The sequence below is a fragment of the Eulemur rufifrons genome, chromosome 6, assembly GCF_041146395.1.
Source record: "Eulemur rufifrons isolate Redbay chromosome 6, OSU_ERuf_1, whole genome shotgun sequence".
Classification (NCBI taxonomy): domain Eukaryota; kingdom Metazoa; phylum Chordata; class Mammalia; order Primates; family Lemuridae; genus Eulemur; species Eulemur rufifrons.
The window spans coordinates 94,105,481-94,127,318 of record NC_090988.1 but is presented as its reverse complement, the minus strand read 5'-3'; the positions used below and the strand labels follow the sequence as shown (position 1 = coordinate 94,127,318).

At 38.9% G+C, this 21,838-nt stretch overlaps 1 protein-coding gene across 2 annotated transcripts in view; it reads left to right on the top strand.

The window, feature by feature from the left end:
• Positions 1–305: 305 nt before the first annotated feature.
• The window catches only part of PATL1 (PAT1 homolog 1, processing body mRNA decay factor), a 29,542-nt gene continuing 8,009 nt past the window's right edge, over positions 306–21,838 (top strand). Inside the window, exons 1-15 of one of the 2 annotated variants that reach the window (XM_069470063.1) lie at positions 306–463; positions 2,403–2,514; positions 9,359–9,576; positions 9,886–9,966; positions 10,524–10,718; positions 11,657–11,758; positions 12,255–12,344; positions 12,563–12,780; positions 14,530–14,619; positions 16,316–16,496; positions 16,992–17,115; positions 17,521–17,618; positions 18,165–18,224; positions 19,242–19,390; positions 21,534–21,693. In XM_069470063.1, the coding sequence (XP_069326164.1) occupies positions 449–463; positions 2,403–2,514; positions 9,359–9,576; positions 9,886–9,966; positions 10,524–10,718; positions 11,657–11,758; positions 12,255–12,344; positions 12,563–12,780; positions 14,530–14,619; positions 16,316–16,496; positions 16,992–17,115; positions 17,521–17,618; positions 18,165–18,224; positions 19,242–19,390; positions 21,534–21,693 (1,893 nt within the window). In that variant the 5' untranslated portion in view covers positions 306–448. The remainder of the gene's footprint in view (positions 464–2,402; positions 2,515–9,358; positions 9,577–9,885; positions 9,967–10,523; positions 10,719–11,656; positions 11,759–12,254; positions 12,345–12,562; positions 12,781–14,529; positions 14,620–16,315; positions 16,497–16,991; positions 17,116–17,520; positions 17,619–18,164; positions 18,225–19,241; positions 19,391–21,533; positions 21,694–21,838) is intronic. The other variant, XM_069470064.1, reaches the window with a different exon arrangement.

Genomic DNA, 21,838 nt, shown 5'->3' with positions numbered 1-21,838 from the left:
GGCTGAGGCCGGACTCGTCGAAGCCGTATCCCGTGACAATCACAAGGGTCTCCTCAGCCCGGTAGGTGACGGAAAACTCGTGATAGGCCTCCCGGCCCCGCCCTGGGCGGGCGCAGAGAAGGGGGAGGAGCTCCGAGTCCCGATCGCTAGAAAGCCCGCGACGGGAAGCGCGTGCGCAGTCTCTCGCCACGGGACCTCGTTCCCGCCGCCGAGACTAGGAAGCTAGACGCCAAATCTGTCCCCGCGCAGCCGCCGCCGCCGGGCGCCGTGCGGGGCGACCGCCCTGCCCGAGGCGCGCCTGCGCACGTTCCCACGCACGCTCCGGCGTACGGCGGCGGCCAGGGGTCGCGAGCCGGTGGAGGACCCACGCGCGGAGGAGCCGGGGAGTCAGCGTTTCTTCCCTCCCTCCCCCCACTCCCCTCCCCGCTCCCTCCCCCCCTCCCCAAGAATGTTCCGCTACGAGGTGAGTTGTTGCAACCGGAAGTGACCCCTCCCTCCCTCACGCGCTCCTCTTCCTCTCTCACCCCCCGCGCGCCCGTCCCGCGGCTCCTGGGGGGACGGAGTGGGCTGCGGGAGCCGCGGGACCGATCCCGGCCCGACTAGCCTGGGGTCGAGGGTTTAATGCTAGGACTGGGAGCTGGCTTCAAGGGGGCGGGACCGTCCCATCAGTTGCGGCTGGAGAGAGTTGACCTCCCTTTTGGGGTGGGGAGGGCCCGTTAAGTTCCATAACCAGAGCACCCCCCGCCCCGCCCGACCCCGGGAGGAGCCATGGAGGAGAGAGCAGTGCACCTACCCGGTTATTCTTGAATAAGAGTCACCCAGGAATTCGCAGAGATAAGTTTCCCGCCCTGGACCCGGAACCCCCACCCCCAACTCCATTACTCTCACACACCACTCCCCCCATAAGCACAGGCAACCGTCAAGTCCCGGGTGCCTGAACCTGCCCTTTGACCGGGGCCTCAGACTAAAGAGGGCTCCGAGTTGGAAGGGGGGGCGTGTCCAGCAGAAGTTCCTCTGGGCTAGTGGAGGGAGACATGGGTTTGGTGACGGTCCCGGGAATGTAGCAACAGCAACAGAGTCCTGATCCTGTCACCAGCTCACTGTGTGACCTTGAGCGACTCCTGATCTCTAGACGTAAAGTTTCTGGATTTGTAGAATGAAAGAACTGATTTAGATGATTCCTGAGACTATTTTCAATTTTAAAAAGCTGTGATTTGGCAAAGTAGATCTTTGTGATTACTACTGGAAGTTGTCTCTGGTAAAGAGGCAGTTGCATGCCTTATTTCTCCAAGTTTGGGAGGGCTCTAGGATGGGTAGAATAGCCCTTTGGCCTAAGCTTTCTTTTGGGAACAGCCTAGCTAAGAGGTAGTCAGGCAAAGTATATCACACACCCACATGCTGATAGAACGTGGAATTCTAGTTCTGAATCTTTGAAAATTGGCGAGACTTGATAGGAGTGATCCAAGACCAAACTTCAGTTTTCCTTTTCAAAGAAAACTTGGAGAATAAATCAGTTGAATAAAACTGAAGAGGAGGGGTAAAATGTTTGAAATAGGACACACCTAAGATGTTATGGTGATATCTAGCTTTTGTTCAGCAATCTACAGTCTTTGCCTAAATCTTTGCCTGGTTTGATCCTCACAGCAACTCTGAGGTAGTTGGTATTGTCCCTGCATTACAATTTAAGAGACTGCGGCTTAGAGCCTAGCACAGAATAGGTTAGCCTTAGACACAATAGGTTCTTAGAAGTATTTGATGAGTTAATCAGAAAGAATGACTTGTCTATGTTTGCACTACATGCAGGAGTGGAGCCAGAACTTGAACTTGTCATAGCACAGCTTTTCTGGAGTTCACCTAATTGTGGTTTAAAAAGCTTTGCTTTCTGTTTTATCATTAGAGTTTAGATCTGTAGGAAATAGAAGGCAAGAATGATGAAAAATAAAGAAAAATCTTTAAAAGGGGGTAATAAAATGGTTGAAAAGTTGATATGAATGTAATTAGGAAGATGAGAATTTTGTTGAAAAATACATAAAACTCAAAGGAAGATAATAGTGTTCATTTTTCATTGTCGCCACTATTCCAACCAGTGATGTAAAGGAAGTTGTGGGCCTAATTTCTTGGTTGCATGAGGAAATGCTATTATTAGATTCTTGATAAAATAAAGAAATGGAATGCTTGTGGGGAGAATTAAATGAAATAAGGAATAGAAAATAGAAACCAAAGGAAAGAAGATAATGAAATCCTCCAATATCAGGGAAATTGGGGAATGGAAAAAAATGCCATCTTTACAAAAGTCGTAATGAAACTATTATGTTCATTGAGAACGTAAGGTGAACATTTTTAGAACCTTTTTTAATGAGGATGTGAATTTCATGAATAGCTAATGTCTTTTCTCTTTTTAGTCTTTGGAGGATTGCCCTCTGGATGAAGATGAAGATGCATTTCAGGGCCTGGGAGAGGAAGATGAAGAGATTGATCAATTCAATGATGATACATTTGGGTCAGGTGCAGTTGGTGAGTGACATCTTTCTCTTATATTATCATGTAGGCCTCTTGCTGTTTTCAAATGCTCTTTTTTTTCTTTTTGAAACAGAGTCTCACGCTGTTGCCCAGGCTAGAGTGCCGTGGCGTCAGCCTAGCTCACAGCAACCTCAAACTCCTGGGCTCAAGCGGTCTTCCTGCCTCAATCTCCAGAGTAGCTGAGACTACAGGAATGTGCCACCACGCCTGGCTAATTTTTTCTATTTTTAGTAGAGACAAGTCTCATTCTTGCTCGAGCTGGTCTCAAACTCCTGAGCTCAAGGGATCCTCCGGCCTCAAGTCGCCCAGAGTGCTAGGATTACAGGCCTCAAATGCTCTCTTTCAAAGTGCTTTGCCTTGGTAGGAGTAATTTCATTCACTAATTTGGCAAGATATAATCTTGATCTCAGTCAGAATAGTTCATTCTTCACTGAAAGCATCCATTCTGTTCCTCTGGGCCTCTTTTTGCCTCATCTATAAAACCATGTATTCTAAACCAGGTATTCTCTAATCCCTGTCCCTTCCAGTTACATGATCTATGGTTCTAGCTTGCTACTATTAGAAATTCAAATGTCTAGGGACATTTAAAAGAGATTTAAAATAATCCTGGTTGAGGAGAATTTTTATTTGTAGAACATGTAACTTAAGGAAAACTAGTAGACTAGCAGAAAATTCAGATTATAGTGTGTAGATACATGTGTTTTCAAATTCAGTCTATCACTATTATATAACTGTGCAGTTGTCTTACAGTAAGTATCTTCAAAAGAGTAAAAAAGCCTTTTATACCAAAATTTTGGTAATAGAAAATCTTTATAAGTTAGAAAAGTGTTGTACACAGATGAAATTTTTTCTATCCCTGCATATAGATAAATATTCTAAAGAGCCAAACTAAGCTTACAGGTCACAGGGTTATAAATAATGAGATGGAAAATTTAAGAAGCAAGCTTATATGATAGAGTTTGGAATAGATGCTACCTAGAACAAGTTTAGAACAAATGGACTAATAAGTTAAAATTTAAACTATTTTTTTGAATAGGTAAGAGTGAATCAGTGCAAATATTTTTGCTTAGACTGGTGTTGGAAAGCAATGATAACATTGTTTATGTTGGGATGTGTAAATATGTGTGATTTCTTTGGAATCAGCACTTCTGTCTGTGCAACAAATATTCAAAATTAAGTAATAAAGAAGAATAGGAAATTTAGCAGTAGTGGGCACTCCCAAGATGGTGAGTATCAAAACCAAATAAGAGGTCTGAAAGTGTGATAATGGGTACTGGTTTTGCAGTGACTTAAATAGTTTAATAATTACATTTATTAATCTTTAGAGTAAGTTGAATGAACTGGCAAAAATGAAAAAGTTTATTGTCAGTCACACACAAAATTCAGTAGAGAACTAAAACATTGTCACGATTAGGAGCAAGAGGAGTGTTGAAAGTAGAAGCTAGACTCATTATGGAAGAGAATCAAGGATCTTTTGGATAAACCTTAGGTTAGGAGGTGAGGTTGTCCAGGAGGATGACATGATCCAAGATGCTGTTGTCTCTCTCCATGAAAATCACAAGGAAAGGAACATAAAGTGGAATTATACAAAGCAGGGAACTGATATGAATTGCAAATTATATTTGGAAGATAGATTAAGTAATAACCAATAAAATATAGTAGTAACTACAAACATTGTGTACCTGTTTCTAAAATTCTTTTTCTGTTAAAATATTCTGCTGAATATTAGCATTTTTCAAAAATCTTTTCAGTATTAAAATGTAGTTGATGGAACTGATTCATAGACATTATATTAAGATGAGGTAGCATAGGAACATGTCTTCAGTTTTGAACTTGGACAGAAGAGGAATGGTTTTGCCTTCTCATTGACTTCCACACTGCTATGGACAATCTTCCCTGCCCTCGATCCTGAGTTTCCATTTTTCCTCATAAGATGGGAATATTGTTGCCTTCAAAGGATGTTAGAGGCCATGGGCAGTGGCTCATGCCTGTAATACCAGCACTTTGGGAGGACAAGGCGGAAGGATCACTTGAGGCCAGAAGTTTGAGACCAGCCAGACACCATAGTGAGACCCCGTCCCTAGAAAACATTTAAAAATTAGCTGGGCATGGTGGCATGTGCCTGTAGTGCCAGCTACTTGGGAGGCCAATTCAGGAGGATCGCTTGAGCCCAGCAATTTGAGGTTGCAGTGAGCTATGATGACACCACTGCACTCTAGTCTGGGCAACAGAGGGAGAGCCTGTCTCAAAAAAACAAAAAATAATGTTAAGAGTGTGCAGAACTGTATTTCATATGATGGGAAAGAAGAAAAGTACATGCGTGTTGAAAAAGCCCTTGGGGTATGAGTATGAGAACAGGTAGTACAAAGCAAAGACCGTGAAATAGCATATAGGTAGCCCACTTTGTACTCTAGGGCAGATGGGTGATTGGGAAGAACTTCTTAGTCAACAAAGTTTATAATGGAGAAAAGATTTTCAAAGGTGAACCCTTCCTTTGAGAATATAGTATACTTAATTGTAAAGTGAAGATCTTAATTCATTGTAACATCTTGGTGTAAATACTATAAGAAGAAAATTGCTAAGTTAACCTGTTATTCGTGTGATACACCTCTACAGGTTGATACACAGCTGATATAGAGAGTTTAGGAGGTGAAATATTAGACCTTTAATGTATGTTTTGATTTGGTGATTTTTAATTCATGGAGTGGACAGCCTGAATAATACCTGTTTTTAAGTGGGTATTAGGTCACTGGCTACTAATGTTCTGATGTCATCTTTTTTAAAGAAACTAGTCACTGTCTTCTGCATGAAAAAATGTTTGCATCATCTTAGAGCAATAAATATGTTACAGAAATCCCACTCTCTAAAAAGCTTACACTTAAACGGTACTTATTTATGTGCTAGGCACTATTCTAGGAGTTTTACGTATATTGCTAATCCCCACAGCAACCTTGTGAGGTAGGCACTGTTACTATCTTCATTTTAACAAATGACGAAGAGTGACAGGTTAAGTAACTATAAATACAATTAGTAGTGTAAACTACCAGTTATGTTAGTTTTTGAGGAATCTTTGGAAATCTCCTGCCTCCACTTGGAAAGCCTCATTCTTTCTACCTCTCTTTTATTGATAGTTGCTGTAATCTTTAGGAATTGAGGTTGCCTTAAAATTAAATCAACTCTGTCTCCTTTTTAGTTTGTTTTTATTCAGATGTATCCATAAGAGGAGCTTCAAGGGAGTTATACAACAAGTATAAGTTTATAGATGCAGTAACCCACATCAGGGTATAGGTTAGTTAGTTATTGCAGATATCTCTTCCCCTTCATTTCTTTGTTATTCTTTCGCCTACCTTTTATCATTTTGACTGATAATAGATTAAAGTCAAATGTTGGAATATCTAAGTAACCATATTTTTAGGTCATTTGAAAAAGATACAGGGGCAAACTATTCTTTTATAGTAAGGGCATGAGGCCTGACATATCATTTCAGATGATTTTGCATAAGAGCAAGAAAAATCTAAGGCAAGGCACGGTGGCTCACGCCTGTAATCCTAGCACTCTGAGAGGCCGAGGTGGGAGGATCGCTCGAGGTCAGGAGTTTGAGACCAACCTGAGCAACAGCGAGACCCCGTCTCTACTAAAAATAGGAAGAAATAATTTGGACAGCTAAAAATATATATAGAAAAAAAATAAGCCGGGCATGGTGGCGCGTGCCTGTAGTCCCAGCTACTCGGGAGGCTGAGGCAGGAGGATCGCTTGAGCCCAGGAGTTTGAGGTTGCTGTGAGCTAGGCTGACGCTACGGCACTCTAGCCCGGGCAACAGAGCCAAACTCTGTCTCAAAAAATAAAAAAATAAAAAAAATTCAAAACAGATCCATTTTCACAGAATATGGCTATTTAGTGTTTTAAAATATTGTTAAGGAGAAATAGATTATCCATATTTGGTAGGATTTGTTGGCAAACATGAATATGGGAAGTGGTAACTGAAAACAATGCAAATTTGAACTCTACTGCATTAGAACCAATTCATTAACAAATTAACTTTTTAAATTTGGGAAATAAATATTTTTAAAAATCCTTAAATCTGGGATTATAGACTCCCACTTTTTTGTAATTGCTGAGTTGGTAAAATTGCAAAAAACCAACCATTTATCCTGTCTCAGCTTACTCTTCCTTACCAAAGATGACACAAATACTAATGTTACAATTGATTTTTAATTATACTGTTCTTTAAGTATTTATTTCAGATGACTAGTCTTTTTATAATAGTACTATAATTTTCATCTACGGGGGATTTTTCTGTTTTTTGAGCACATCTCAGGGTATGCATGTGAGGGTAGACCATTGTAATAAAATGGCTATCTTAAGTTCTTTTCTGTGAGATGGCATTTCAGAGGAAGAGTGCCACCTGACTAGACACTCGAGTAAGAGGAAGCTGTTGGATAGGGAAGAAAATACCGCATGATTAGAAAGAACCCATGTCCTAGAGGATTAGGTAAGGATATTTTTATAGCTCTTGCCCACAACCTTTATTCCAGTGATGGCAAAGTGATCTGCAATTTAAGGGATCCCTTTACCACAGCTAGTATATTCAAATCTACCACAGTGCCCAAAGACTAGGGAGTGGGTCCTATGATACCGGTATTATAAATTTGGAAGTCCCACTTCCCTCACTTTTTGGATCACTAGTATTATGTGATACATTGTCATATGATAAAAATAGCAAATTTTAAATGTTAATAGTCTTACTCTGACAAAAAATAAGCCTACTTATATATTCACTTAAGATTTTAAGACATGTATAATGTTGGTTACAGTATTAGTTATCATTGCAAATATGCAAATAATCCAAGTGTTTAGCAGTAGAGCATAAGTTAAATTACAGTTTATCAATAGAATAGAATCTTATATCGGTATTAAAAGGAATAAGATAATATTATTAGTACTTTTATTTGTGTATGCATGCATGAAAAGATGTCCAAGATATATTGCTTGAATAAAAAGAAACAAGTTAATCCTTATAGTTTGCATATTTTTAAAAACTTAACATAGCTATGGAATTATGGGGAACTTGCACTTTTTAAGTTATGTGTTTTTGTCATTTGAATTTTTTAACAAACATTTATTTGTAAGCAGAGAACAGATATCTGTGTTTCTATGTTAGCTATAAAGTGAATTACCTGTTATCCCTGTTGAATTTTGTAGAATATGTGAAACATATAACTAAGGTTAAAATACAAAACATATACAAAAGAAAACTTTTTTTGTGGGTTATAAAGTAGTACACGTGTAGATGAAGTAAAGGTAGAATTAAAGTGAAAGGATTATTTAGGGAAAGTTCCAGTGAGGGAGGGAGAGGCTTCCACATTTGAGTGCTGAAAGGAGCAAAACTGAGAGTAGAGCTTTCATGATGGGAGCAGAATGGAATGATTAGATTGAAGAGAACTGGAATGAGATGTGGTAGAAGTAAGGTCCAGTTCCAGAGCAGCTGATAAAGGGTTCTGAAGATTTTCATTTATGCTGTAATGGGACTCAAAAATAATGCTGTGTCATCATAATAAATGAGAAAAGAACCTTAATGTCAGTGCTACAGACTGGATAGTAGTGTGTAGGAATAGCAAAGGGATAGTTAAAAGAGGAATTGACCCTGCTCCAAGTCACTATCTCCTCTCCCTGGGCTTACTGCAGCAGCTGCCTGACAGGCTTCCATGTGTCTCCAGTGTTGCCCCCTGCCTTCCCCAACCTGTTTTCGACATAGCAGCCAGAGTGATTCTTTCTTGGCCCCCTATTTCACAGTGACCCAGAAGACCCTGAATGGGCTCCCTCTTCCTAACTCTTTGACCTCATTTATTTCTGTTACCCCCACTCCAACCATTTCATTCCAAACTACTGACTGTCCCTCTGCCTGGAACCCTCTTCTTCCAGATATCCACATGTCTAACTCTCTTACTCTTTTGAAGTTCTGTTTAAATGTCACCTTCTTAATGAGGCCTACCTCTGATAATCTATATAAAATTTTCAATCTTCCTTTCTTCCTTCTTATTCCTATAGCATTTTCATCTTCTAATATAGTATCTAATTTACTTATTTATTATGCTTATTACCTATTATCTACCTCTACTTGAATGAATGTTGCATGAGGGAGGGATCCCTGTCTGTTTTGTACACTAATGTACTCCTTGCACCTAAAACAGTGCTTGTCACATAATGGATGTAATAAATATTAATTGAATGAAATGAATGGATTCAAAAGCTTGTAAAGAAGATGGCAACTTATAGTCTAAGAGAAAGTTGTATGCTAGTGCTATTGGTTTTGTTTTTTTTGTTTGTTTGTTTTTTTAAGATGATAATTTCTTTCTATTTTTAGTTAGAAATGGGGTCTCATTCTTGCTCAGGCTGGTCTTGAACTCCTGACCTCCAGCTATCCACCCGCCTCGGCCTCCCAGAGTTCTAGGATTACAGGCGTGAGCCACCGTGCCCAGCTGTGCTATCGGTTTTAACTTTTCTTTAAAGTGTTTGTCTGAAATGTCATGGAGTCTCAAAATCAACAGGCAGTAGTATACTCATCATCAGTTTAGAGATCGTTTTCAAAATATAGTTTGGACATCATTAATAATGTTTTAAGGTATTAAACCATATGCTTGGATTTTATTTCTGGTGTGATGTTATTTGTTCTGTAAGAACATTTTGTGTTTCCCTTAGTTTAAACCTTATTTCCTGTCTCTTAAGTGGTAACTTAACTTTCCGCCTGTGTTGTGGAGTTGGAATTGTTCATTTGGGTAACAGAAAATTTTATCAAACTTTTTCATTCCAATATGAAATGAACTCTTTTGTCTTGTAGATGATGATTGGCAAGAAGCACATGAGCGCCTGGCTGAATTGGAAGAGAAGCTACCAGTGGCAGTTAATGAACAAACAGGCAATGGAGAGAGGGATGAGATGGACTTGTTGGGTGACCATGAGGAGAATCTGGCAGAAAGGCTCAGTAAGATGGTGATTGAAAATGAACTAGAAGATCCAGCTATCATGAGAGCAGTGCAGACCAAGCCAGTTTTACAAGTGAGTAAGTTACTCTGATCGGAGAACTAGTAACAGATTAATAATTAAAGTGAAGTATTAAGCTGTGCCATTTTCTTTCATCTTCTATAATGAGAGAATTGCATATACCATAGAAGATTGATAATATAATTCTCAATGATAGCAGTTTTAGAGGTGAAGTTGGGGAATCATGTATATACTAGAGCACTATAATTTCTTAGTCTCAAGCAGTTGAGGCTCTTTTGGAACCTTATTCTCCAACAGCAGATAAGTCACCCAGAGTCTCCGCAGCATTCCAGACTTGGTGTGTGTGTTTTCCTTTTTTGTTAGCCCCAACCAGGAAGTCTGAATTCCAGCATCTGGGATGGATCTGAGGTTCTGAGGCGAATCCGAGGACCACTGCTTGCTCAGGTATTAAATATTTTCTCTTTATATAAAATTTCTAATACCTCAAATTTTTAAGTTGTCTGCTATTGTCATCCTTTCCTTACTGAAAGGATGTAAGGTGTGTATCATTTGCCCGTGTTATGTTGACTGCTGCATCTGTCACTTAGACATCTGTACCTGTTGATGTACCCTTCCTCAGCCTCTAGGATGAAGGTTGCAAGAGAGCAGTTAGAACTCAAATTTGTCAGTGTATGAGTTGAATTATGTAAGTCATTTCTAGGCAAAAACATAGGGACAGAGAATAGATCAGTGTTTACCAGTGATTGGATATGGCAGTAGGGGTTGACTACAAAGGAATTTTGGGGAGTGATAAAACTGTTCTATATCTTGATTGTGGTGGCATATCCCTTACTCTATGTATTTATCAAAACTCAGCTGTAATTCAAAGAGTGACTATTACTATATGTAAATTAAAAATAAATAAAAATTTAAAAATAATTTCTCAAGATTTTTTTGGCATCTGTAGAAATTAAGTATTTCAAGTTAGCTAAATTTCTTTTTTTAAACACATCCTCAATTAGGAAATGCCTACAGTGTCTGTATTAGAATATGCCTTGCCTCAGAGGCCTCCACAGGGCCCAGAAGATGATCGGGACCTTTCTGAACGTGCATTACCAAGACGGTCAACTTCACCTATCATTGGGAGTCCTCCTGTTAGAGCCGTCCCCATAGGCACCCCACCTAAGCAGATGGCTGTACCCAGCTTCAACCAGCAGGTACCTCTCATTAACAGGCACTCAGCCCAGGATATTGGGAATCTGGGCAAAATTATTTGGGGAACTGGTGACGCTGGGAGGAGGGTGGAAGTTTTGGGTAGGCATTAGATTAGAAAGAAAAATAGCCACTGAGAGAAGTTAGTACAAATAAGAGACACAGTCCCTAATACCTTTTGCTGCTGCTGTTGCTGCTGCCTTTTAATTGGGGAAGAAAAAGGGTAGTTAACCACACTTAGTGCATATATCCTTTTTAAAGTGTTTTACTGGCTGCCCAAAACATGAGCAGAGAGATAACTGAAAGCTGGGGGGAGTGGGAACACACAGCATTGTCCACATCCCTTTTTACCTTTAAGATATCCCTGCTTTCCCTAGAGCCTGTGCAGTCCTGTTCCATAGACTTTCCTCCACCTGAAACCAGCAGCTGAAAAGGAAGGCCAATTTGGAAGGTATGGGGGGAGGGTGGTGGTGGTATGGCCTAGTTAGGCTCAACATCCTATGAAATGGTGGAGTCACAATGTATCATGAAAGTGCTAAGCATGGCGGCCATATCACAGGGGCTTCAGAATAGGACTTAGTTAATCCTCCAGCTTTCTTATCATTCCTTCTCCCTCAATGCCAAAATATATCCTCTTGGAGAGAATTTGCAAGTCAGAATATCTGCTGGTACCTCCCTCAGATAGCATGGAAGGGTGGGATAACTGGAGAATTAGCTAAATCTTCCTCAGTTAAAACTGCTTTCCCTAGAGCGCTGACACTGCTTTATTTGTGAGAGGAAGTGACCAAGGATTCTATATTTGAACCTATAGCCACAGCAATTTGCTTAGAAGTAGGGCTTTGCATTAAGTTCTGTGTCTCTACCAGTACTTGAGGGGAGGGAGTGTAGGTGGAAGAAAAACTGATTTCATTGAGTGTAGTTGTATATATGTTTGTCCTGATAGATTCTGTGTCCGAAGCCTGTCCATGTTCGGCCCCCAATGCCACCACGTTATCCTGCTCCCTATGGTGAGAGGATGTCTCCAAACCAGATCTGCAGTGTCCCGGTATGTCACTTTGCAACCTAATGAAAATGTACAGTATGTATTTTCTGATCACTATCTGTATGATCACTATGAGTATATAGAATTGCTGACATCTCCTAAATTACACCTATTTTTTATAATCTCCATACTGGAATTTCTGAATCTTATTGTCTCCAGAGGACATGGTTCATGTTCACTTGTTTTTTTTGGGTTTTGTTTTTTTTTTTCTTTTCTTTTTTTTCCTCAAGTCCTATATTTAAAAATCTAAACTAATTGTGATCATCTGGTTTCCTTCTGTTTCAGTCCCTTATTCTACTGCTTTCTTTTTCATCTTATTTGGTCGTAGTGTTTTATAATTTCTGGCATTATTCTTTTTTATATTCCCTAAGTGGAGAACTTGACTCGAGTTTTATATCCAAATTTATACTGCATTTCTACTGAGTTGCCTTATTATATTGATTGATTTACCTGTTTTAGAATATGAGTATAATTTATTCTTTTTTTTTTTTCCCCTTAGAACTCTTCCCTCCTGGGTCATCCTTTCCCTCCTAGTGTTCCTCCTGTTCTCAGCCCCCTCCAGAGAGCACAGCTTCTTGGAGGAGCACAGGTAAGCCTGTGATTAGGCCTACCCATTAAGAACTTTCCTACTTTCCCTAGGGTTCATTAGATGATATCCCTTTTTTTGCTGGTAATCACTGCTACCTCTTATTTTTTCCTTTACTTTTTTAAACGGAGTTATTGATGGACACAGTATTTACTTTTCTGTAGATAAAAGCAAGGGGGCTTGCTGGTTAACTAAATCTAAGATCTTGTCCCTCCTTGTAGCTACAGCCTGGACGGATGTCTCCCAGCCAGTTTGCACGGGTCCCTGGGTTTGTTGGTAGTCCACTTGCTGCCATGAATCCCAAATTGCTACAAGGGCGAGTTGGGCAGATGCTCCCCCCAGCACCAGGCTTCCGTGCCTTCTTTAGTGCTCCACCCTCTGCTACGCCACCTCCACAACAGCACCCTCCTGGCCCAGGACCTCACCTGCAAAACCTAAGGTATCTAAAACAAATGCCACTGCTTACCCATTGTCAGCCAAGTCTCTTGATCGTGGATGTTTAGTTTTATAATGTAGAAATTTCTTGCCACTTCTTAAGTAATATGTTTTGAGATTGTATTGGATCTTTAAGTTGGCAAATATGGAAACTGTTTAATAATCTCCATGCTTCTTTAAGAATCACGTATACCTCAAGAGTCACATGCTTCCTGTGTACTTTTTGCACATCACAAGTTAATCACCTCTTTTATTTCTTCTGAAATTTCTTAAGTCTTACCTTGTATCCATTTTGTAAACACACACATTCTAACATATACACACAGTGCTTATCACTTAAGAATTATTGCTGTGGCATGCGCCTATAATTTCAGCTACTTGGGGCTACTCAGGAGGTTAAGGCAGAAGGATCACTTAAGACCAGCCTAGGCTGGGCGTAGTGGCTCACACCTGTAATCCTAGCACTCTGGGAGGCCGAGGCGGGAGGATCGCTCAAGGTCAGGAGTTCGAGATCAGCCTGAGCAAGAGCGAGACCCCCCCCCCCCGCCTCCACCCTGTCTCTACTAAAAATAGAAAGAAATTATCTGGACAACTAAAAACATATATAGAAAAAATTAGCCGGGCATGGTGGTGCATGCCTGTAGTCCCAGCTACTCAGGAGGTTGAAGCAGAAGGATTGCTTGAGCCCAGGAGTTTGAGGTTGCTGTGAGGTAGGCTGACGCCATGGCACTCTAGTCCGGGCAACAGAGCGAGACTCTGTCTCAAAAAAAAAAAAAAAAAAAAAAAGACCAGTCTAAAAAACAAAAAGGATTACTAATATGCTAAAGAACAGAACTATAGATGCTAAAAAGTCGGCTAATCTCAATGCTAAATTGCTTGCTTCTACCTTCTGGTTTTATAACAAGAGGGGTTCAAGTTCCTGTTTCAGTGAAATTGTGGGTTATTACGTATCTTATTGTATCAGAAAGGATTTTTAAAAGAAACCGAATCAGTAGGATAGAGGGAGAGAAAGCACAAGCACATTCATTGAGTTCTATTTTAAGGAATTGGCTCATGTGATTGTGGAAGCTGACAAGTCCTAAATCCATAGGGCAGACCAGCAGGCCAGAAACAAGTAAGAGTTGAAGCTATAGTCTTGAGTTGGAAATAACTAGGGCAGGCCACCAGGTTAGAGACTGACTTCTATGTTCCAGTCTTGAGGCAGAATTCCTTCTTTGGGAAACTTTAGGTTTTGCTCGTAAGGCCTTCAACTGATTGGATGAGGCCTACTCACATTATTAGAGGTAATCTCTTTTTTGGAAAATTCACTGATTGTAAGTATTAATCACGTCTACAAAATACCTTCACAGCAACATTTAGACATTGTTTGACCAAGTAACTGGGTGCTATAGCTTAGTCAAGTTGACATATAATATTAACCATCACACATACAGTTTTATTGTCATTCCTACATAGTTGAAGCTGAATACGTTAAATCTATTTAAACATTTCTGTTAAACAGGAGCAAAAAGAAAAAGAATTACATTGCTTTAGTGCAAATTCACTCAGATTTCATGATCATTCTTTTAGGAGTTGAGAATTGGTCTTTGTAGAAGATGTGTAAAAAAATCTTTTGCCTCTAAAAGGTCTCCTTAGAATAGACTTTATAGTTATTTGAGTGAACCTCTGTGAAGTTATCTGTACTAACAACATTCTTTAAAACTTCAAATCATCAAAATAACAGAATTGAGAATCTTTTTTCCTTTTTTCTTAGATCTCAGGCCCCAATGTTTAGACCAGACACAACTCACCTTCATCCACAGCACCGTCGACTCTTGCATCAGAGACAGCAACAGAATAGAAAGTAAGTATCCGTCCTACTCCTGCATGGCTTCTTAATTCAGCTTTTAATTTTGACAGTGTCTCAAGATACTATTAATTTAGTTTACTTTTTTTAGTAAATTTACTTAGGGTTAAGCTTATTTTGCTGGTAGTTTTTGATGCACTAGCTTTAAATGGCAAGATTTTTTTCAGCTAATTTCCAAACTATTATAATGCTGTTGATCATAAATCAGAATTAAAGTTTAGATCTGATTTTTTTTAAGCCAACATTTTATACTCACTCCTTACCAAATTCTTATAATATCCTTGACTGCCTTTACCATCTTAGCAAGAAAGTTAAAGCCCCTGCCTTCATGGGGCTTATATTCTTTAGTCATTCATCTAGATGAAATAAGGGAACTAAACATAACTACAAGTTTCTTCAAACTTCATTTTTATTCTTTGAGCGTGTATGATTCTTTCTCAATTTCAAAGACATTCCAGAATATTTTGGGTAGGGAGAGGGAGGAGAACAAATACGGGCTCGTAAAAAAGACATGAAAAGTACAAATGATAAAGGGATAGATTGTTACACTTGTCTGTATTAAAATATGAAGCTTTTTTTTAACAAAAGGCCTCATATACAAACATACAGTGTTCAGTAGAGGAAATTCAAGTGGCTCGTAAAACTGAAAAGGTGTTCAGACTTTCTTGTATCAGAAAAATGCAGATTAAAATTAGATAACCATTAATATCAACAGACAAGCAAAACTTGAAGTGTCTCAGCACTATTATTGTTGGCAAGGATAGAGGGCACAGCTTCTTGAGAGAATTCAGCAATAGGTAATAAGGTTGAAAATATGGATACACCACATCCTAGCCATTCTACTTTTCAGTGTATACCTGGTTATATTATCAACATGTATAAATATGGAAAGTATAATATTCAGTGAAGAAGCAAGGAGTAGAATTACTTGTACAGTACCACTTATGTAAAACTAAAAGACACAGAGTAATACTGTGCAATATTTGAAGGCGAACACACAAGTAATAAAAGTATAGAAATATTTCAGGGAGGTTATATACCAAGAGCAGAATAGTAGTTCCCCTGTGAAGGAAGAAAAGCCGGAAACTGGGATCCAGAGGGGTACAAGAGGGCTGTAAATGTAACACTGTATTACTTTAATTTACTTTTAAAAAATTTGAAGTAAATTTGGCCAAATAAAGTTTTTTTCATTAAGTCTAGGTGGCGGGTAAATGGATATTTATTGTAGTATTTGCTGGGCTTTTCCTTTGCATTTGAAATATTTCATGGTTTACAACAAGTCAAAAAAATTATATAGACTTCAGAGTCAAATCGGCTGGTGTTCACATCTCTTCCTCTGCCACCAAATGTATGGCTTGGGACAAGTTACTTGATCTCTTTTGGTCTTATTTGTGTCTTCAGTGGAGAAAAGAAAATGATTTGTTTCAAAGGCTTATTGTGGGGCTTATACAAAAGTCCACAGGCGAAAGTGCTTAGTACATAGTAAAGTACTCAGATCTTAGTTTTATTTCCTTGATTATGTGTTGCATAGCTCTTTCCTCTTAAATTCCATCGACTTAGTTCTTTTTTGCTCCCCTTTTAACAAAATGAAAGGGAATCTTTTTTTTTTTTTAATTGGCCTAGTTTATTTATGTGTTGTTAAAAGGCATAGTTAATGTGTCCACTTGGAGTGAATGCAGCATATGTTTTTCAGTCAGCATCGGAATCTCAATGGTGCAGGAGATAGAGGAAGTCACCGGAGCAGTCATCAAGATCATCTCCGAAAGGATCCATATGCCAATCTCATGTTGCAGCGGGAAAAGGATTGGGTCTCTAAAATCCAGATGATGCAACTGCAAAGCACTGATCCCTACCTGGATGATTTTTATTACCAGGTAAATACTCTGTGCTAGTTTTGAGGATAACAGTTTGGTCCCTTACACTGGTGAACATATTAATTTAAATATTGGTAGACTTAAATATTGATAGAATTTTCTTTTGAGGTAGTTTTCAAGTTGATAAGAATTAGCAAATTCTATCCTGTTTTTAAGCTGGAGACTTACGCTATTCATTAAGGTTTGCTTATATGCCTTTTATTTTCTACATACAGATGCTCTCAGACCAATGTTTTCAAATCCCTTTGGCATCATTAATCTGGTTCTTTCAGTTAAGAATATTGGCAGTCTAAAGACATTTCCATTGATGATTGACTTATTGAAGCTGGGTTGTTTTGATACGGTAAATTCATAGCAATCTAACAAAAATCAGAGATCAATACATTTCTAGAGTTCATCTTGCGTTACTGCCACTGGTATAAATTAATTATTAGTGGTATAGAATAGCCACATTCTATGCTTGTGTTGCAACTGAATCCTTTTCTCATGTGATAGAATTACTTTGAAAAACTGGAGAAATTGTCAGCTGCTGAAGAAATGCAAGGTGATGGCCCTAAAAAGGAGCGCACTAAGCTCATCACCCCTCAGGTGGCCAAACTGGAGCATGCCTATAAGCCAGGTAAGGCCCTTATCCCCAGGCCCATAATAAGAGAAATTTAAAGTGCTGCCGATATAAAACATAGACAACTATGTGTATAGATAGGATGTTTGAAAATGATTTAAAAAGCACCATTGTCCTTAGTAAATGCAAAGATCAGCCTTTAGTCAAACATGGACTGAATGGTTTGACAGATGACCTTTTGAGTCCTTTTCCACTTGAGATTTCATAATTTTTTAAACCTATTAACAATTTTTAGTACCCCTAGAGTAAATAAGGGGAAATACTGTAGATTTTCATTTTGATGATCATTGCAACAACAAAAAAGAGAACAGCTAGATTTTGAACAGAGAAAAGTAAAGATTTGATCACTGCATGCCTACATTGCTAAGTTCTTATTTTGTTGGAAATTTTTTGTCTTTGCAGTGCAGTTTGAGGGCTCATTGGGAAAACTTACTGTCTCTAGTGTGAATAATCCCCGAAAAATGATTGATGCCGTTGTGACTTCTCGGAGTGAGGATGACGTAAGTGTCAGCAGAATTGTGTTGAAGAACATCTGTGTTGTCACCACTTCTTTGGGGGTCACTATGAAAAGGATCAGACATGGTGGAGTTCTTTGTAGTCTAACCCAGAGCTTCCCACCACATGTCATGGCATTCTAGTTTTCTACAGAAGTGCTGAGATATTAACACCTTCATTTCTAAGGCAGCCAGGCAGGGCCTAGGCTAGCAAGAGTCTTTGGACCAGGTAACTCTACCTGCAAATAGTATCTAATTACTCGAGTTTGCTGTTTTAAAAAAATTACCATTTTTTATGTGTTTTAAGATTTTCCTATGATTTCTTCATCCTTTACTACATTCTGTAATTACTCATTGCTTATCTGTGAATTCAGTTTAATAATTTATTCAGTCAGCTCTATGACCTTTGTCTACAGTAGTATTGTTTTAGATTATTAACTTTCAGAGAATCAGTTCTCTTCTTAGAATTGTCACAGATGAACCTATAGATGCACACTAAATTGTTTTTAACAGAGGTAAAGAGTTCACATTGAATAGTCTTGTCTTTTTTAGGAGACAAAAGAAAAACAGGTTCGAGACAAAAGAAGAAAAACCCTTGTCATAATTGAGAAAGTAAGTTTTAGAATCTGTTGCTATAGTTTCCAGTAAGGAACTGTCAAATGTATGTGTACACAGGAACTGGAAGAATGAGCAATCCGTGATTTTAATTAATGAATGTATTCTTGTTAAGTGCCTATTGTGTACCAGAGCACTCTAGAAAGGATTTAGGCGTACCTCGCCTATGGCATCATGGAAAGAACACTTCAGTTAAAGTTAGAAGTACTGTTTTTTTTTGTGTGTGTGTGCAAGCTAATTCATTTAATAGCTGAGGATCTTTAGGCAGGTCACCTTCCTAAGCCTGATAAAATGAGAATAAAAATTCACATTGTCCCAGCCATGAATTAATTAAGTCAATTAAGTCCGTTCTTAGCTATTTATTGGGCACTCCCTGGGTGTTGGGCACTATTCTGGGTGCTGAGGAAAATGAGATAAAATATATATAATTGGTTTGTAAAACATACATACCACGTTGCAAGGCCATAGACCATACTGGTTAAGAGTACAGACTCTAGAAACAGGTTGCAAATTTTCATTTCTAACTGAGTCTGTGACTTGAGGCAAGTTATTTAACCTTTCTATGCTGTCCTCAGTTTCTTCATCTGTAAAAACAGAGATGATAATTGTATTTGGGTTATGGTGAGTATTTGGTGACTGAGTACTTGAAAAGTGCTTAGAACGGTGGCTGGCACCCAGTAGAAAAATTAACTATTATCATTTTTATAAATATAAGGTGCTTCCTGTGGCAACAATACAGATCATTATATATTACAGTGTTGTTGCTGCTAGAAGATTTGGAAAGTGTAATTATTTCACTGTTTTTACCTGCTAGATTAGAGGTCAGAGAGGGACAAAGAATTGTGTTTGAAGGATCTTATAAATTATTTTATTATGTTTTTCTGCATTTAAAAGAGTGGCTTTTTTAAAATTTCAATTTTGCTATAGTGACTTTTCATTCTTTTAAGTTGTTTATGTAATACTCTGTGAACCTGACCTCACATGCTGTGTTCTGCTTTGTGTCTCCCTTCTTAGACCTATAGTTTACTCCTTGACGTAGAAGATTATGAGAGGCGTTATCTCCTAAGTCTCGAAGAAGAGCGACCTGCCTTGATGGATGAAAGAAAGCACAAAATTTGTAGCATGTATGACAACTTAAGGGGGAAATTGCCTGGACAAGAGAGGTAAGTATTGTGTACTTTGAGGAAAATATGAGACCAACTAGACTCCTTCCTTTACCAAACTGAGTATAATACATTTCTACCTTTTAGGTACCCTTCCCTACCATGTCTGTAGGTTCAGAATCTATCCTTTCAGCCTAACTCTAATGCCACTTCCTATAAAATGTTTTATAATCTTTCCCAGCCAGGAAGAAAAATCTCTATCCTGAATTCATGTATTCAACAAATACGTATTCAGTATCTTCCAGGAACTGTGCTGGGTGCTGGAGATGCAGTGGGGAACACTACTGGGTTTTCGTTTTTGAGCTTACAGATTGTACCCGGTTTATGACTACTAGCATGGCCAACCTTATAATCTTTTTGTATTTGCTTTTTTACTAAAATGGGAAGTATAAACATTTAAATTCTTTAACAGTAATCTTTTTGTCTCCATCTCTATCATCTCTCTCACACCCATTGTCTGCAATGGAATCTTGGTAACGGTAAATGTTCTGTAAATCCTAAGTATTTATTTGATGGATGCAGAGGACTACGTCTCCTGAGAACTCCCTTTCCCTTTGCCCATTTAAGAGAATTGTTGATCCTTCTAAGCTAGGACATACACATACACAAAACAGAAAATAAAAGCACCCTCTTTTCAACACACCTTGTCTGGAGTTGGGCTGACAGAAGACTAGTTGAGTAAATATCGTTTATCCATAGATTGGAATGTTATGCAGCCATTAAAGTGCATGTAGTTGTCCTTTTTGCACCATTCCTTTTGTTCTCTCTTTGCTGCAACAATAGGTCTGGTCATCATCTGTGGCGTAAAATGTTAATAAATATATATTCATTTATTTATATTTATTTTTGTATTTTTATCATATTTATTTATATTTGATATTTTAAAGTATAGTCATTTATAGGTATATTATATTAAGTATATTTATTAACATGGAAAAGTGTTTACAAGAAGTTGAGTAAAAAATCTAGTTACAAAGCTGTAAGAATTCTATGGGCTCATTTTTTTATGAAAGGAAAAAAATATATAATACACAGCAAAAAGGTTCTTAAAAATTACACTAAAAAATTACACTAATAAGGCCGGGGGCGGTGGCTCACGCCTGTAATCCTAGCACTCTGGGAGGCCGAGGCGGGTGGATCGCTCGAGGTCAGGAGTTCAAGATCAGCCTGAGCAAGAGCGAGACCCCGTCTCTACTAAAAATAGAAAGAAATTATCTGGCCAACTAAAATATATATATAGAAAAAAATTAGCCGGGCATGGTGACGCATGCCTGTAGTCCCAGCTACTCTGGAGGCTGAGGCGGTAGGATCGCTTAAGCCCAGGAGTTTGAGGTTGCTGTGAGCTAGGCTGACGCCACGGCACTCACTCTAGCCCGGGCAACAAAGCAAGACTCTGTCTCAAAAAAAAAAAAAAAAAATTTACACTAATAAAACAAACTTTTGAGACTATGAAATTCTTTTTGCTTATATATTTTTTACATAATTGCTCTGTTAACCAGTGATATTTATATAGTTGCTTAAAAGTTAATAAAGAAAATGAATGCATATAGTTTGGCCAAGTTTTTTTTTTTTTTTTTTTTTAGACAGAGTCTCACTTTGTTGCCCAGGCTAGAGTGAGTGCCGTGGCGTCAGCCTAGCTCACAGCAACCTCAAACTCCTGGGCTCAAGCGATCCTCCTGCCTCAGCCTCCCGAGTAGCTGGGACTACAGGCATGCGCCACTATGCCCGGCTAATTTTTCTATATATATATTTTTAGTTGTCCATATAATTTTTTTCTATTTTTTAGTAGAGACGGGGTCTCGCTCTTGCTCAGGCTGGTCTCGAACTCCTGACCTTGAGCGATCCACCCGCCTCGGCCTCCCAGAGTGCTAGGATTACAGGCGTGAGCCACCGCGCCCGGCCTGGCCAAGTTTTTTTAACATGATGTGTCAAATGATGATTTTCTCTACGTTTATAAGACTTGAAAAATCACCTTTTATTATTTGGTTAAGAGTTGGAGAAGTAATTCTGTTTTGTAGTACAGATCATTATAGAGTGAAAATGAATGAAATATATTCACTTAGTAACACCTAAGAGGGAAAAAAAATGAGGTTTTCTTATATTGCTCTTGCTGACCTAAGTTGGCTTTTTTCTTCCCTTGCAGGCCAAGTGATGACCACTTTGTACAGATCATGTGTATCCGAAAAGGGAAGAGAATGGTTGCCCGTATTCTTCCTTTCCTCTCCACAGAGCAAGCAGCTGACATTCTCATGACAACAGCCAGGAATCTCCCTTTCCTTATCAAGAAGGATGCACAAGATGAGGTGACCCACCATGTGGGACGTCTTTCCTTTGGGTCCTTACAGTTGATAAAATTTCTAAAATCCAAACTTCTTTTCCTACCCTTTCCCTTTTGTGTTGGTTTAATCTTGGGCGGTATTATGATTTGATTATTTAAAGCAAAACCTT